We start from the raw sequence: 18,504 nt of genomic DNA, 5'->3' as shown, positions 1-18,504 counted from the left end.
AATTGAGATTCAGATGAATAGTGATGAAGAAGAACAAGCCCCAGAAACAGAGTGTGAAACTACAAATGAGGCGTACCCTTTGATTGAGTTTTTTCCCAATGTTCACAGTGAAAGAGCTCCATCCTGATTTGCAGGGAACGGTAAAAGAGAAGGTGTGGGGTTTGACAGGAAAAGAAGTAGGTTTGATAAAGGGAATGGAGCCAGCTAAAGTTACCATAAAGCTGAATGCAGTTTTCCCTCAACTTCCGCAGTACCACATGCCCCAACATGTTCTGATGAAAGTGACTCAGATAATTGCAGACTTTGTGAAGCACGGGGTTCTGAAAGAAGTAATGAGCAGTTTGTGTAACTCACCAATAATGGGTTTGAAGAAGCCCTGTGGGAAGGTTCGGATTGTTCAGGATCTGCGAAAAATTAATTAGATTGTGGTCAAATGTTGTCCCATGGTGCCAAATCCAGCTGTGATAATGTTCCAGATTCCATGTGATGCCGAGTGGTTCACTGCCATCAATTTGTCACAAGCATTCTTTTCCATGCCTCTTCATGAAGATAGCCAATTTCTCTTTTGTTTCAAATTCCTGTATCAAGTCTATTGCTGGTGCAGAATTCCTCTAGGGTGTTCAGAGACACCTTCCATATACAATCAGGTCTTGAAAAATAATATGGAGTCGTTCGAATTGCCTTTCCAATCGACCTTGGTGCATTACATTGATGACTTCCTGCTTGCGTCCAAAACAAGAGACGAGTGCAAGTATGATACGATTGCCCTGTTGAACCTTTTGGGAAAGAATGAACACAAAGCCCCTCATTCTAACTTCAGCGGGCGGCGGGCACCACCTGCCGGGCGGGAACTGCCACTTGGCCGCTCCGCGGTCAAAAGACCGCGGAGGCCATTCTGGCTTTCCCGCTGGGCCGGCGGGCGCCCGCCAAAAGAGCACCCGCCGGCCCAGCGGGAAAGGCCCTGCAACAATGAAGCCGGCTCCGAATGGAGCCGGCGGAGTTGCAGGGGTGCGACGGGTGCAGTTGCACCTGTCGCGATTTTCACTGTCTGCCAAGCAGACAGTGAAAACCTTTATGGGGCCCCCAGGGGCCCCACGACACCCGTCCCCGCCATCCTGTTTCTGGCGGTGAAAACCGCCAGAAACAGGCTGGCGGGAAGGGGGTCGGAATCCCCATGGCGGCGCTGCAAGCAGCGCCGCCATGGAGGATTCCCCCAGCCAGGGGAAATCCGGCGGGAAACCGCCGGACCCGGCTGGGCGACCGCGGCTTTACAGCCGCGGTCGGAAAACCTTAGGAACCACCGCCAGCCTGTTGGCGGTGCTTCCGTGGTCGTCGACCCTGGCGCGATGACCGCCAGGGTCAGAATGACCCCCAAAGTGTCTCCACTGAAATTGCAGTACTGTCAGAAAGTGATGAAATACTTAGGTCACCAGATTGAGAAGGGTTCAAGGAAGATATCCAAAGGAATACAACAATATTGCAGATAAATCCCCTGACTACCCAGAGAGATGTCAGGATGTTTTTGGGAATGGTGGGGTATTGTAGCCATTGGATTCCAAATTTTTCAGTCATTTCAAGAACATTGCAGAACCTGACTCATAAGGAAGTCACTGATCCCATAGTGTTAGATCAGGATGAAATGAAAGAGTTCACTGAATTGAGAGAGAGTTTGTGCAGGGCTCCAGTGTTGGGTATGCCTGATTACACAAAGCCTTTCACATTGTTTTGTCATGAGCGTGATGCATGTTCTTTGTCTGTCTTGACACAGGTCCATGGAGGCGTAAACCGCCTAATAACCTATTTTTCAGCTACATTGGAGCCAGTTGCAGCAGCCTTACCGGGTTGTTTGCGTGCAGTTGCCGCATTTGGTCAGAGCCTTACACAGTTTGAGGGCATTGTGATGGGACATCCCCTGACTGTAATGGTCTCTCACTGTATTGAGATTCTACTGACAAGGACGAAAACTCAATATTTGACTGGTGCGAGGTTGACTAGATACGAAATGAGTATTCTGGGGTCACCAAATATATCAATGAAAAGATGTACAATACAGAACCCGGCAACCTTACTTCCAAGTGAAAATGCTGAAATTGAAAAAGAGAAAGATGTTGAACATGATTGTTTCGAAGTAACTGAGTTGTGCACAAAACCGAGACTTGACATTAGCGATACCCGATTGGAAGAAAAATGACCAAATTATCTTTGTTAATGGTTCTTGTCTGAGAGACAATACAGGGACACTAAGAGCAGGATATGCTGTGTGCACAATTACAGGTACCTTGGAAGCTTCTTAGTTTCAAGGAGTGTATTCTGCCCAAATAGCTGAACTGGTAGCCATTAGTAGAGCGTGACATGTTTCTACTCAGTTGAAAGTTACAATCTATACGGATGGCCAGTATGGATTTTGAATAGTTCATGATTTTGGTCAGTTGTGGTCACAAAGAGGTTTTCTGTCCTCCTCTGGTTCACCAGTGAGAAATGGTGAGAGAATCAAAGAATTGTTACACACTATTCAAATGCCTGAAAAGATTGCTGTGGTGAACTGCAGTGCACATCTGAAGTCGCAGGACTATGTGTCATTGGGAAATGGATATGCGGATCAAGTTGCAAGGTTTTGCGCATTGAACTGTATATCATTCAAAGACAAGTGGGAACTGTTACCTGAAGAAGATGAAACTTGTACAAGCTATGCATTGAAAAAAATTGACACTTTGGAAGAATTAAAAACATTGCAGAATAATGTAGACAGGGAGGAGAAACGTTCATGGAGCAAAACGAAATGTGTGCAAAGACAAGATGAATTGTGGGTTTCTGAGGAGGGTCAGTTGGCCTTACCAAATAGTCTGTTGTCTCAGATGGTGAGGTACTAACATGGCCAAGCACATATTGGTAGGGATTCAATGGTTCGTTTGTTCAAACATGATTGGTTTAATCCAAAGTTTATACAGGTTGCTGAAGCAGTTTGCCATCGTTGTGTCATTTGCCAACAACTAAACACAGGGAAAGGGACAGTGGTAAATTTGAGCCACACTGGAAGAGCGGGAGGTCCATTCAGCAGAATGCAAATGGATTTTATTGAGATGCCTGTGTCTGGTGGTTTTAGATATGAGTTGGTGCATCTTTAGTCATTGGATTGAAGCGTACCCTACAGGAAGAAAGGATAGTCTCACAGCATCTAAACTACTGCTAAGGGAACTGGTACCGCGTTTCGGGTTTCCGATCTCTTTAGAATTAGATAGGGGAAGTCAAATTAAGAATGAAGTAATTAAATTACTGTGTGCAGCATTGAACATTGAGAGAAGTTGAATTGTAGTTACTGTCCTGAAGTATCAGGACTAATGGAACAGGTGAATTGTACTTAAAGTCAAGAATTGCAAAGATGTGTGCGGCTAAGAATTTGAAATACAGCGGCATTAAAGAAGTTTAGGTTAGATGAGAAATATTTGCATGAGGATACTAATGCACAGGGAGAACTTTCTTTTAATGTTTTCTATTGCTTATTAAGTGAGTATGTTGAGACAATGGATTTGAAGAATTGCTTTGTGTGTACGCAGATTCCTTCATCAGTCGAGGAAGGAGTTACCTATCATAGCTTACCTCTAACATGCGGCATAAGTTGTAGTCTGTTGCTAACAAGATTTTATAACCAGGAGTATATGCAGTATTTTTACTCTGATTACGATGTTGTGTTTTCGTTTGTTCCTATAATTAGGTATTGGAGTAGAGTAGCTAAAGATAGGGTTTGAACCTACATTGACGTTTGGCACAGCTTATAGACATAGAAACATTTTTAAATGCTTGCTTACACCTTTAAAGAAGAGCTTCTTAGATCACACAGATGACAGGAAAAAAGCGTTGAAAGAGAAATTAGAAAAAGGCTTAGAGAAAAGGACTTACAAGAATGATCATGCTTGTAGTGCAATTAAAATGAAGGGGAAATTAGCTTTAGATGCACCACACGTAGGGAAACTTTGTAAGTATAGGCCTAAATCGCACACGGACACTTTATTTGTGGGAACGAGTGAATGTAGGCATTTGTTTTTGTTTCAGAGTAAATTGACATTTATGTTGAACGGACAGGACCCTGCTATTCCACGGATTTACTACATTTGTGGCCTTAATGCTTATTACTGTCTTCCAAAACGATGGTATGGGACATATTATTTGGGGATAGTTTTCCTAAAGATTTGTCAAATTGAGGATCTGAAAAAGTTTCCAAAAGTGACTGAATTACATCATAAAGGATAGAGGAGGGAGTCCTCTTCTGCTATAGTGGGAGATATATTTGGAGCAGTGAATCCTTCAGTGAAAGTCATTCTGAATTCAATTAAGATTCGAAGGTTGTCTACTATTGTGGATAACATGCTGACAAATTTTTCAGGTGCCATACTCCTGATAGATACTGAATTAGCTGCTGATAGAGCTATGACTCTTGAAAATCATCTTGCTTTAGACATTCTTTTAGCAAAGGATGGTGGAGTCTGTAGAATGATTAATTCTATGCATTGTTGTTCGTTTATTCCAGATAATAGTAAAGAGATAAGAGACTTAGCCCCTCATTCTGATTCTGGCGGGCGGCGGAGGCCGCCTGCCAGAATTCAGCCCTCCATAATACCGCTCCGCGGTCAAAAGACCGCGGAGGGTATTATGAGTTTTTCCCTGGGCTGGCGGGCGGTCTCCAAAAGACCGCCCGCCAGCCCAGGGAAAAACTCCCTTCCCACGAGGATGCCGGCTCGTAATCGAGCCGGCGGAGTGGGAAGGTGCGACGGGTGCTGTTGCACCCGTCGCGTATTTCACTGTCTGCCAAGCAGACAGTGAAATACTTGTAGGGGCCCTCTTACGGGGGCCCCTGCAGTGCCCATGCCATTGGCATGGGCACTGCAGGGGCCCCCAGGGGTCCCGCGACTCCCCCTCCCGCCATCCGGTTCCCGGCGGGAGAACCGCCAGGAACTGGATGGCGGGAGGGGGAGTCGGAATCCCCAAGCCGGCGCAGCAAGCTGGCCGGCTTGGAGGATTCCTGGGGGCAGTGGAAAACCGGCGGGAGACCGCCGGTTTTCCCGTTCTGACCGCGGCCAAAGCGCCGCGGTCAGAATGACCAAGGGAGCACCGCCGGCCTGTCGGCGGTGCTCCCGCCCCCGTTGGCCCTGGCGGATTGTATCCGCCAGGGTCAGAATGAGGGCCTTAGTTACTAATCTGACTAATGCAAGTGCTAACTTGAAAGAATTGAAAGAACAAGGTGTTTGGGAAAAGGTTGGCCAAGGGTTTGCTTCAGTGGGAAATTGGCTCAGCAACATTTGGAATGGGGTTCTATTGAAAATACTACATGGAATTGTAATTGTTGCGGTCTGTCTAATTGGAATATGGGGATTGTGCAAATTATGCAAAATAATTAAAATGAAAAGGTTAAAGAATAATCAGGGGAGGGAAGAAAAGAAAAGGGAACATTTTACAGAGAAAATTCAAGGGGAAAACAAAATTATGAAGAAATATAATTGTAAAAGTTTTAGCTGATGCAAACATTTGTGAGTAATAGTGTGATGACATATTTAGTAATCAGAGGAGGGATTGCTAGCGTAGATGTTTTAATAAAAATTATGAATGAGTGTTTTTATATTTTGAATAATAAGTTTATGTAGAAAATGAAATAACATAGAAAAATAATGCACGCATTTGAAAATGTGATCACGAAGGATGGACACCAATGTTAACGAAGTGTACTAATCAATGATTAAATAGTATGAAATATTGAATATATGTTTGACTAATGCAGTAATATGTCATATTAAGGGTTATGAATTTAGCTTTAGCTTTATTAATTTTAGGCCTTAACTTATTGAATGTCTTGGCCTATTTTGCCAGCCCTCATGTACACCTGTATTTCTTAGCATTCAATAAAAATGCTGATCAAGTGAATTAAACTGTGAAATGTCTATTCTATTGTTTAAATATGCTCATAACGGAAGTTTTTTGCGGGAACCGACTGCTAGGAAATGATGGTTTTGCTAATGCAACGTTTAGTGTGTAATATGTGTGAGACTGACTTTCCCAGCACAAGAACATTGAAGATACTGACTGGCGTAGAAGCAGCATTAATATTGTTACCCATCGAGCAGGATGATGAGGACATTGCAAGTCGAACCAATCAACAATATGAGAACGGAGAAATATTAGAATTCATAGATTTGGGATATTAGTTTTATTGGACATAGTGCAAACATACGATTAACTGACCAGTAGGGAATTAGTGGATAGTTTAGGTAACTTTAATATAACGATGCTGCAGGGAGAGAAGAGAGTCATTCTTACATTCTGGCTCATTCTGCCCATATTTTCCCGACCAAGAGGTTATTATTTTCTTATGCATCTTGACTAGAGATGTGCTTAACTTCAATGCTTAAATTACTTTGCCCTTTTACAATTTCTGATGATGAAGCCTGATGCTTTGCTGATTGACTGATGTCCTGAGGACGAAGACTGATTCTGCTTTGCTGATCCACCCTGAGGATAGGTATATTCCGATATCTGATTACCATGCATATTTGCTTTTTCTATCTAGGTACCAACTGCGTTATTTTTATAGAGCCACAGTTAGATGTTTTTCAAATTTGTGTTACTAAATTGTTTTGCATGGAGCCCAACATGCTGATGCTAATCTGACGTTAATTAAGGATCTGGGCTTATGATGACAGAGACTAATGTTTCATGAATTTCTCTGCTAACCTTCATGCACTTCATTCCGTTGACGCAGCTGACTTTTCTATTGATTTGCACCATAACTTCAGAATGTGTTGCAGTTCATGCTTTGATTAGATTGTGTTTCTTCTGCCGCTTTGGACAACCACTATTGTTTCTGTATGTGTTCCATATGATTTTGAGACTAATCTACATGGCTTTAGCATTGCTAACATAGGGAAATAAACATTCTAAACCTTCACTAAAGGTGTGGTTAGTCATGACTGAAATGTCATGGTGTGTGACAATTACTGACTCCATTAATTATTGATTTTATTGATTACTTAATGATTGTTGATTATTGTGTATTGATTATTGATTATGTACTGGAGCCATGGTAAGAACATCTTAACTGTGAGTCAAAAGGTTCATCAACCTATTAGCGTTCCCTTGTAAGTTTACTTATTAGGGCTAGATGGGCTAACAGGGGCAGTAATAAATTGACAGATTGAAGCGGAAAATGCCGCATATTTGGACACATTAAAAGCAGTATAAGCCAAAAACAAACAGCCAAGTGCATTCAGCAGATATGTTTAGCGCTAAGAAATCAGATCACATCTTGTAGGCCAGAGGACATCTGCATAAACTACTAGTGTATTCTATAATCTATTTCAAGACCTTATACATACATTTTATGTCTAGTCAAGGCCTGACTCTTTAGTACTTGATTGAAGGTGGATTTCCTTGTTTTGTAAAGACCTCTCATATTCCAGGACCTTTACCAGGCTTCATTCAAAGTTAGACAAAGACTTTCTTCTTTTAGTACATAAGTAGATTTTCTAGATAAAAATAAGACCGCGCAGGCCCTCATTATTACTTGTGCAGTGTGCTATGTAAATAGATTATTCACTCATTCGTTCATGATACGTAAGAAGCAGTGCATACAATACTGCCAAACTACAAAGACGGCTACCCATGCTTTCATGTTTACATAATCTTTAGAGAGCAAGTTGGCTTTGCTGGGTCGTTAGATATTATCCCATATTCTATAAACTGCTTACCAACAACTGCATTTTACATAAAATAGATCTAATCATCCGAAACCTAAATGCACACACTTTGCTTACCTCAAGTAAAGCAAATGTCTGGAAAAATTTCAAGGTCTTCTGAAGGCTTTTATATAGTCCTTTGTGTGTTCCTGTCTCCACATAAAATCGAATCATGGCAATAGCCAGAACCAACCACCTGTGAGAAATGTTGCAAAAATAAAGATGTCAGGACAGAGAAGGCAACAATAACATATTTCAGACTCCTGAAATATCTATGAAAAGCTTGGTTGGAAAATTAGACAGATTTTATTTTGGTTAGTTTAGCAAAACACGTTACTGAGCCAAAGCTCTAAATGTACGGATGCTTATTTTCAGGTCCCGATGAGCTACTGCTCCCTGTACCTCATTCCTTTCAGGAAGTTTTATGCCTGTCAAATGGGGTGACTTTTACAGGTCGAATTATAAAACTGCAAGCACAGGCTACAGTGGTAGGTTCGCAGGCATGCTGCATGCTGTTAGTCACATTTAACTTACAGGCCCAGGGTTCAAACGCACAGGCCCTGGGTACACTTTTCTATGATATACTAGAGGCATGTTTTAGGGGTCAGAGAACATGCACTGGGGCCTTGCTAGCAGAGTCCCTATGCACAGACTCAAAGTCCCGGCAACATCAGTCCAAAAAATGGGGGTGATCATATGAAAAGCAGCATTATCCTACACACAGAATTCCGCTACACTTCTACACTTGAGTTCATTTAAATATTACTATCTTGCCTCTTCCAAATAGATAATCAATAATATGTTGTGACAGACTCTCCTTGGGAGGTTTCTGGGGAATTAATCTTGTACTCACTCCCACAGAAAGAGAATGTGTCAAAAGAAATTACATCTACACAGTGAAAAAGGTACGGTTCTCTAAAGTGTAGGACTCACAATAAAGGAGTAACCCTGTAGTTTAATTTGTGGTACTTGCATCAGATGACTGAGGTCGTGCTCCAAAATATGTGATTTGCAACCATTCGGAGACACTATACTTCAAGAAATTAAATTCATATCTAATGAGAGAGACTCTTCTCTAAGCTATGGGATGTGCACCCAGTTCAAGCGAAGGTACAGCAACATGCTGAGAGATGCTGTGGAGCACGTTGTGTGATTCAAATCTATGAGGATGTGCTGCAACAAGTGAAATTCACAAATAATGAGTGAGACTCTGCTAAAATAAGAGAGATTCAAAAGAGTAAAGAGCTGAGAGAAGATAACTTGGCCTGGCACAGATGCTCGAATGAGTATTGATTCTGGTGGCTTCCTCGGTGTGGCTTGTCAACTTACAATTTCAGCGTCTAGACCATACATTCAATCTCAACAGTGCAAAAAAAGTTTTTTTTATTTTTCTGAGGCATATAAATTAAGTGTCACTTAATTAGGCATGAGTACTCATGCTCAAAAAGAGGCTGTACTCCAAATAGCCAATGGTCTCCTCACATTTTGCCATCCACAGGACAGCTGGCAAAGTTAATTTACAATAATATTTGACACCAGCTGCAGTCTGCATTATGAAGTTTCGAGATTGTGGTCGTAATAAATAAATAAAATGTAGAGAATGACTGACCGATATTCTTATGGGTCCAAGTTTAGGTACACGACTCTGCTCTAACACAGCTCTGCAAGTGCACCTCATTCCTGACATTGAGAACACCAAATGACAGCACTGTGACACTTCTTCTTCATGTAGAATAACCTAATTTCTGTCTTTTGTCACCCCAGGTGCTATACAGTCTAGTAATACACAGCTGTGCCAATGCACTTCAGTTCTGAACTACAGTGCTCTATACTATTCCATTCCCAAAGAAAAAGAAAAAGATTGTCAATGCACCTCAGTTGGAGTGCCCCCTTATATCCGCTTGAGGCACACACGACTCTGCAGCAACACCTCAGCCCCCCACTGCAGCATCCCCAGCTCTCTCTCTCTAATACTTAAAAGTTCACTCCTCGCCGACTGACACACACATAGCTCTATAGATGTCCCCTGGCATGCAGCGCTCCCTGATATTCATTGAATTAACAACCATCTCTACCAAAGCAATTGAGTCCCGAATGTGAAGAGCTCTATTTCACTTCACTCACAAGTGTTAAGACATACTTCTCTATCAATAAACTTACTCATTATGTGTAGCAACCCCAGTTCTCTCCCACTCACACACACACACACTCTCTCTCTTTTCTGCTGACCAACTTACAATTGACCACCAGCAGTCCCAGGAATTCCATGCTTGACGGAAAGAGTTTGCTACCAGAGCGTTAGCAGTAGAAAACACACCTACTGTTCCAGTACTAAGTGCCAAACAGAGATTTGTTCCTGACCTCTAGCCAGAGCTATTCCAGTGTTGGGTACAGCTGCATGTGTGTGAGCGCACTCAGTTGATTACTATTCCATGATACCCATGCTTGAGTAACAAAGGAGCTTTTTTAACTGCCTCGACTGATGCACACACACTCAAAACACATGTAACTCTTACCAGGAGAAACCATTAGTATCCATCCCTCACACAAAAAATATTTTATGAGGCTTCAAACTAATAATACAAAATCATGCAAAGAACGCTCCAGCAAATGCAATAATTGTTTTAATTACGAAGTAACAATGGACACTTGAAATGCCCCTTTTTACAGCACTTTAGCACCATACGTAGACACAAAGCACTAATATAAGAACAACTTATTCTGATCATAAAGCTCCAACTCATGGTTAAAATAATAAGCTTCTTTGAGGGCCCAGATTGACTGCTGTCTTTAAATGTTAGACAGTTACATATACACAAGAGGGACCCTGAAATCCTCAGACTCTGGGTCTATCACATATAAAATTCTATAATGATTTTGTTGGGAAGACTTATTAACATCAATAAAAGACTTACAGATGTACAGAAGAGAGGCCAATTCAAGCTGCTGAACCACGCACACGAGGCTCTACACAACCAAGGACCCGCATACAATAACCACCACCTGAACTTTCACCAGCCATCGAGAAGACTACACTCTGCCTCCTTTTTCACTCACCCTTACTCCTTGCATCTACAGAAGCAGAAATGGAGGATGCTCCTTCTCTCATATGGCAGCAAAAACCTTGAACAGCCTCCCCACACATCTCCAGACCATCACCCACTTCCGTAATTTCGAATGGCCCTCAAGACCTAGCTGTTTGAATAAGCCTCTGGGACCTGCAAGCGCCTGGATAGGGTGATTAGCTGCACTTTATATATCATGATTGATTGATCGACTTAGAGAACAACTTTTTGATAAGAAGTCAAAGAATCCTCTTCAAAAAAGTTATGTAGAGAGACTTAAAACACACAACTCAGCCCCCCCAATATATATATATATATATATATATATATATATATATATATATATATATATATTTAAGAATCTAAGGGAACAGCACTATATATGAGGCTGTTTCACAAAGTGAGGTCACAACAAAAGACAAATGTACCACATACATTACATCAATAAGAGACTGTGAATAGATCAATACAAAATGTATCAAATGGGGCAAGATGTCAAATCATTGTTGAGCCCCATAACAATCAATTTGCATCACATGCAAACCTTAAATCATTGTCTTTTGACATACATGCATCGAAATGACAAGAAAACTACCAATCCATTTTCAACCAGGGCTACTGCACTGAAACAGGTGGTTAGTGTAGCACTTCGGATACTAAACTGAGGTAACACTTGTCTTCTGATTCTTCTCAATCTATTATCAGTCTTTGATATAATCAACCCCCACATGCTCTTAGACACACTCAAAAACCGAATGGGTACTGATGGAGTGTCCTTAAATAGTTTGCTTCATTCCTCATGGGCAGGCTGCAGAGGATAAAAATTGATGACTATATTTCTACAATGACAGTGGTTGAACAAGAGCTAAACCTGGGGCCTATCCTTGCCCTGATCCTATTCAGTCTATACATCAGGCCACTTGGAGTACTCCATATGAAGGCAGGGATCTCCTATCATAAATATGCAGACAACGCACAACTGTATCTAAACGTCTCCTCACCAACGGGCACACTTCTCTGTAATGCAAACAGAATTGGGAACTTATTACCTCCGAATCTAAGCATAATCACTTTCCTGGTGATTTTCAAAACGGACCTGAAAGCCCTTCTCCTTCAGCAATATTTTAGCTAAGAAATTGCCATTTATCTTGGCACGGGCATTTAGGGCTTTAGGGGCTTTTGGGACAGCCTGCAGGGAAAGGTCTGTCCACTGGGCTATATTGGGCTGTGGTACACTCAAGGAAACTGTTCCTGTAATTGAGCTATTCTTAGTAGGGTGGCACAGCGGGGATAAATAAATTGGCGAGTTTGGGCTACCAGCATCATATTAGAAAAGGTGACACAGTGGCTGGTAGCATGAATAGGCAGGGCTGCTTTAGGCCCGACTGTCCATCCTTTTCTTTAGTACAACTGAATGCAGCAGGTATGGGACAGGTACACAATGGGAGAATGTGTAATACTGATTAGCAGTGTCATGCAGCTGGAAGAGAGGTTTTTCAAGCAGTTGTATAATTTGAGGTTGGGTCAGGTAGTATCAAAGGGGGAGGGGAATAAGTAGATGCTTTCAGAAGGCAGAAATTTTAAAAGGTTAACAGTTTTAGGAATTAATTTGGTCAGGATCTAGTGTAGAGTTACAGGGCAGGCAACTAAGCTGTGGGTTTTTGAGGGAGGACATATTAGGGGTGAGGGGCAGGCTCTGAATGATGTTTAGTGAGGTTCATAGTTATGTAAGGCTGTTGCCCAGGTTTATATATATGAAGTATATGTATTTGGAGTTGTGATGCACACCTGTTTCAATTGAGCAACCTTTTTCACAGATACGAAGCTTCCGTGGTAGGTGCTGTTGCCTATAGCTCATACAACATTTTCACTGCTGTATATACCTCCTGTGCATTTTGTTTTTCTGTAATGATCTACCATTTTGTCATTGTCAACCTTTTTAACTATTTTTTGGAAGTGTTTCGTAATTTTAAAACACCTGTAATTTGTTCATGTAACGAAATATTTTTACTGTATAGTACTTTAGCACCCTTGGGCAATGTCCATAAAAATAAATAAATAGGAACTAATTGTGATTAGAAGTACAATTACATATAAGCCACGGTAAAAAAAAGTAAATATGTATTATTCTTTTTGCACATCACAACAGCTGTTTGAAAAAGCGTTATAAAGAATTTTCTATTTCAATGGTCCATTGTTGTGTCCTATGACACGTTGAAGCATTATGCAGGCCATGTACTATTTCTTTAAGCGTTACTGAAAGCACTTATGAAACACAAGACACTCTGCTGGTTAATGGCCACGAGGTAAGCTCCCTGGGCCTTTTTATAAACACCAGTTACATCACTGGTTATACCTATTTATGAGCCACACTGTAGGGGAGGCTCACGCAACCTCCCTCCATTAGTGGGTGTCATGGGCTAGCCCATGACGAACACAACAGTCCATCACGAGAACTTTCGAATCTGAGCATAACTTTTTTTTTTTACAGCTAATTTAGGGCCAGATGTAGGTAGGTTTCCTTTTGCGAGTTGCAAATTGCGAGTCACAGCGACTCGCAATTTGCAACTCGCAAAAGAAAATGCAGAAAGTTGTCTCAGACACCTTCTGCGACTCCCTATGGGGATAAATATTTATGAGGTGGGTCGCAGTTTGCGACCCCATAGCGAGTCTAGGTACTCACAGGGTTGGTGGCCTGCTGGAGACAGCAGACCACCATGTCCGTGACTGCTTTTCAATAAAGCAGTTTTTTTTTTCTCTTTGCAGACCGTTTTCCTTAATGGAAAACGAGCTGCAAATAGAAAAAATACCGAAACCTTTTTGTTTCGTTTTTTTTCAGAGAAGGCAGTGGTCCATAGGAAAAAATATTTGCTCTTAAAAAATATTTTTGTGAGCATTCGCAAAGGGGAAGGGGTCCCATGGGGACCCCTTCCCTTCTGCGAATGAGTTACCATCCACTTCAAGTGGATGGTAACTGCGAGTTGGTTTGCGACCGCTTTCGCGGTCACAAAGCAACTCTACATCGTGATGCAGTCGCAAATAGGCAGGTTACACCCCTTACTATTTGCGAGTCGGAATCACATTTTGCGAGTCACTACCGACTCACAAAATGTGATTCTGCATCGCGGGAGGCCTTTTGCGCCTCGCAAACGGCGTTTTTCGACGTTTGCGAGTCACAAAAGCCTTACTACATCTGGCCCTTAATTCTGTCCGTGCCTAACTAATATTCTGACTGAAAGAAGCGCATACATATTATCTTCGGGTTCTCCTAAAGCACGGGTTGGTATCTGGGGTGCCTGGCCAACAGAAAGGCTTCTTTCCACATTCAAATATGTTATATAGGAAGAACTAATTCCATAGCTTATTTTCATTCTGACCTAGTTCGTTCTGAAATCACGTGGATCAATACGCACGTGCATTTCAGAAGGATTCCCAACATACTCAATTGTGTGCTGAGGTGTTTATTGCATTAGGGTAACCGAAGTCTAAGTATGGGCTTCTCTTCGATAATGCACCAAAGGTCCTGAAAATTCGCAGGTGAAGATTACCCGTAATGCATTTGACCCAGAGCAATTTACCCCATTTCCGTTTCACCTAAGTGCAACCGAATACTTTAAAATAAATAACGGAGCTTTGTTTGTTATTTGATCTGTTGACTCAATGTGATTAAGATTTTTATTTCGGCAGATGAAACCTTTTAAAAATTCACCGGTATTGTCATTTCACATCTAACTCTGTATGCGTAAATAACCTTGCAGTGGTGAAGAAGAATATGGAGCAAGCGCACCACCTAGTGTCGACCAGCTTCGAAATTCTTATGACACTGGTAAGAATTCGATGTTCTTACTACCTACAGCTCTGTGTCATTTATTAAGTATGGCCAAGGGCGTATCCACACGGGGGTGCATGGAGCACTACACTCCCTCCAATAAAGTATTTTGTGATAATCAGTTGGGTACAAGTGCTTTCAGTGGGGTATAGTGCGGTGTCTGTCGGAATACACCAGGAATTTTTACTTAGACAAAAACGCACACACTCTCTCCCTCTCTCTTTTTGGAAAGGCTTCAAAAATGTTGGTTATTTCACAAAATAATGTGCTTTCTCTTAGCATCATGGACGAATTTTAGGGGTCGTGCTGCGACCCCTGGCCTGTCCTTTGCTACCCCTGGCACTGCCTTTGTGACCCCTGGCATCAGAGGAGGCAAATTCAGTGGCAGAAACACAGAGGCAGCTTGTCCTTATGGACGTCAGTTGAGGCTCCACTATACTTGTTTTCTGTCAATCTTTTATTACAGTAACAGTAAATAATATTATAATATTCACTAGTAGTGTAATACAAATGGAGTACAATTAGCTGGCATATGTCCTTCCGTGGGATCTGAGGTAATTAAATGAATGTTGTTTGCTTGGTTGCGGGTGCGAGTGTGTTTATGTGAGAGAGAGTGTGTGTAAGTTTGCATTTGTGTGCATGTGTAAGTATGTGTGTGGGAGAGGAAATGGAGAAGAAAAGGCATGTGATGTCACTTCTGCTACCCCTGGCGGGTGAATTGAGGTCCATGCTTGGCACCCCTATCAATCCGCATCCCTCTCTCTTTCGGCTGCCACTTAAGCCCCTATTGTGTGACCCTCTTGTTCTGCGATGTATTTCAACATTATATTCCAGTGTGATTTTTGGGAAATCTGAAGCTCATGTAGCACCCTCCCCAGCCCAGGAGCATGCAGATGAATTATGCCATACAGGAGCTGCGGTCCAACATGACATTTTCTCTTCAGCATACACTCACACACTGTGCATTACATCATACTTTCGATCAACCACACCCTAATGCCTCCCCACACATTACATACTTCCTGTCCAGAGACCGCCCAGAACCACAAGGATTCTTGTACACATAACATTAATATGCTACAGCTAATGCACACCCTAATCTTACTGACCAAGCCACGACCCTAGCTGTGGTCTAGAGGCAGTTTTAACTGTGTTGTCATCCTACTGTAATTAAAAAAAGAGAAAAAAACAAAAAACAATCATTAAAATTAAAAATAAATACTGTGGGCCAGTTCTCTTTACCCTCTGGTGTGTTCAACTGTCATTGATATTTAGCTTTTTCCCACTATAGCACACGCAAAGGATAAGCCCATATACACCTCTGGCTCTCCTGTACTGTGAGCGATGGCAATTTCTTAATCACGTTTATATCTGTCTCAAAAGAAGAACACTTCAGTACCACTGCTTGTGGGACAATAGTGTACTTTGCCAGTGTTTTCTTCGCTGCATTTTCTATGCCTGTCCTGAATATACCTGCTTTCTAGGACGCACCAACAATGTTAAATTAAATGTATTTTTTTATTACACGTATAAGTTTAAAATAATAAAATATGTAACCATCACAAAAGCTTTCTAGTGGCCACTTTGTGTAACTGCATGCCTTTCACAGTAGATTTACAGCAAAATGCTCTATTATTGGTAATTATTTACCAGCGAACACACTGAACAATAGAACCCGAGTGGCTCTTGTTTGCAGTGCTTTTGTTAAATGCGTCCTGATGCCAAAAATCAGTATGAGGATTCATTTTACGCTTGGATATGGTGTAAAATTATGGGTTTACATTTTGCATGATTATGCGTAATTTCTCATTTTGCCAAAATTGGCCTTAAATATGCAGAAGCAAATTATGCAAATTTCTCATATCGCTAGTAAAAACACAGTTCCGAGACAGTCTCTAGCTACGGCACAATCAGCTGGAATCCCCAGGGAAGTGTATGCTCAGTTCAAGCAGGAACAACAATTTTAAAGTAAAAAACACAAGCAGGGCTCTCTAAATATCATAAAAATGTTACTAGACCTGCAGGTCCAGTAACTGATCTACTTGACCTAATTGTAATGTACTTGTACCATAAACGGTTCTCAAATTGTGTGATCTTAGGCAAATAGGTTACAGTCGCCTTTTCTTCATTCTCACATATGATCGCACCTTCAAATGTGTGAGCTCAGCATTTCTGCAGTAAAAAAACAAAACTCTTTTGTTTGATTAAGTAGACTAGAGTTTGCTGCATGCATCACAAGAATCTAGCCCACATACCTATGACGTCTAGCCCACATAACCTAGGACTTCTTTTAGTTTACTAACAACATTGCCATCAGGGCAGGAGTGTTTCTCAGTTTGTTTAAACACTCAATTTTAATAAATATATTACTAAACCATGATGTGGTAACATATTGTCATCTACACAAAGTAACTTTCAAAGAAATGTCTAAAAACCTCTTCACTAACTTGCAGCTTTACTGATAAAACTATATAGTGTATTAACAATCTTTGAAAATTGGGTTTCAGGAAACATATCCTTTGCACATCAACACGTAAAGTGTTCTGATTTGTTTTCATCCTATTAAAATATTGTTTTTCATCACACAGAAATATAAAGAAAGGGCTTTCACAACTACTGAAATATATTTTGAAGTGTTTGCTCAGTTGACTTAGTCATTTAAATGTTGTGTGCTGGGAAAAACCAGACACCCTATATCCTTTTATTTTACATTCTAAGCAGCAGGTCACACAGTTCACCTTTCAAAGTCCTGGAACTCTGCAGTCAGAAGGAAATTAATTGCAAGGAAAACTGACTTTTGACCTCTGTCTGTTAACACAGAACAAATGTGACATAAGAACAAGATTTAAATGCATCTTTTATTGCCCCTCCACTTTTCAACTGAACAGAACACCTGTTCAGTGTGGACAGCCAGAAGGGACCAGTAAGTATTAAAAATAGCTTGACCTGATCAAATAAGATTTTTGAGCCCTGACAAGACAAAAAAGTCTCAAATAAATTCAGAATAACTGAGAAAAATGTAATGAGCTACAATATGTCAAGCTCATCATAATAGGTTAAGAGGAACCAGAGATATGAATTTTTAAAGTTGTAAGGGAAAAAGCACCTAGAAAGACATTAAGCACTATGGAAAAGCAATAGTTATCAGTGGACAAGACCTAGGTGCAATTTTGGTACAACTGAGGTGGAGCAGAGGTTGGATACACCACACTGGTTGTCCTATTCAAAGGTACCTTCAGACTTTTGTCTCCAGCTGCTGGAAAAACATCTTCTGATCAGTTCTGCAGCTCATAGCTCCCTAGGGCAGGCTTCAGGGCACCAGGTCTTTCTCCAGCCATGTTTTCTGCTAAGTTAGCTGGGCCCTCCTGCAATCAAGAGTCCTTCTGTTTTGTTATGTCACTGTAGAAGGTATACAAGAGGCCAGCCACTTCAGCATTGGTGAGGAGTCCCAGTCACTTGGAGCCAGCAGTATTCAGGAGTCTGTGAGTCCTTATGTGAGTCATCTTCTTGTAGGAGAAGCTAGGAGTTAGGATTATTCTTCCAGCAAGGCCAACGTCTTCAGATGGAGCCTTCCCAGGTACAGGAATGTTTGGAGGATGGGATGATGGAGGAGACACATTTATTCTGAGCACTAGCCAGTGTTTAGAGGAATTTTATTGTCCAGTCCTAACATTTTTTGCAGCCTTCACGCCTCCTTTTGCAGCACAGTACTTTCCCTTTGTTTACAGTACAATTACACAGGAGCTCATGTTTTAAGAAAACAGGACCCAGCTACCACAAAACAAGCCTGTCTTGAGCTTCTTGGCCACTCTCCTACAAGGCAAGGTCAAAACGGGTTTTATCTCCTAGAGTGGCTGGAGCACATATGTCTTGTACCTGGGGGTAAACA

At 41.5% G+C, this 18,504-nt stretch overlaps 1 protein-coding gene across 2 annotated transcripts in view; it reads right to left on the bottom strand.

Moving 5' to 3' along the window:
- Window positions 1-18,504, bottom strand: part of HACD1 (3-hydroxyacyl-CoA dehydratase 1) — a 164,388-nt gene that overhangs the window by 74,314 nt on the left and 71,570 nt on the right. For both annotated transcript variants that reach the window (XM_069211543.1, XM_069211544.1), the window contains exon 2: window positions 7,800-7,917. In XM_069211543.1, the coding sequence (XP_069067644.1) occupies window positions 7,800-7,917 (118 nt within the window). The remainder of the gene's footprint in view (window positions 1-7,799; window positions 7,918-18,504) is intronic.

Source organism: Pleurodeles waltl, chromosome 10, assembly GCF_031143425.1.
Source record: "Pleurodeles waltl isolate 20211129_DDA chromosome 10, aPleWal1.hap1.20221129, whole genome shotgun sequence".
NCBI classification, from domain to species: domain Eukaryota; kingdom Metazoa; phylum Chordata; class Amphibia; order Caudata; family Salamandridae; genus Pleurodeles; species Pleurodeles waltl.
The sequence above is the reverse complement of the archived record's forward strand: the minus strand, read 5'-3'. Positions and strand labels throughout refer to the sequence as shown.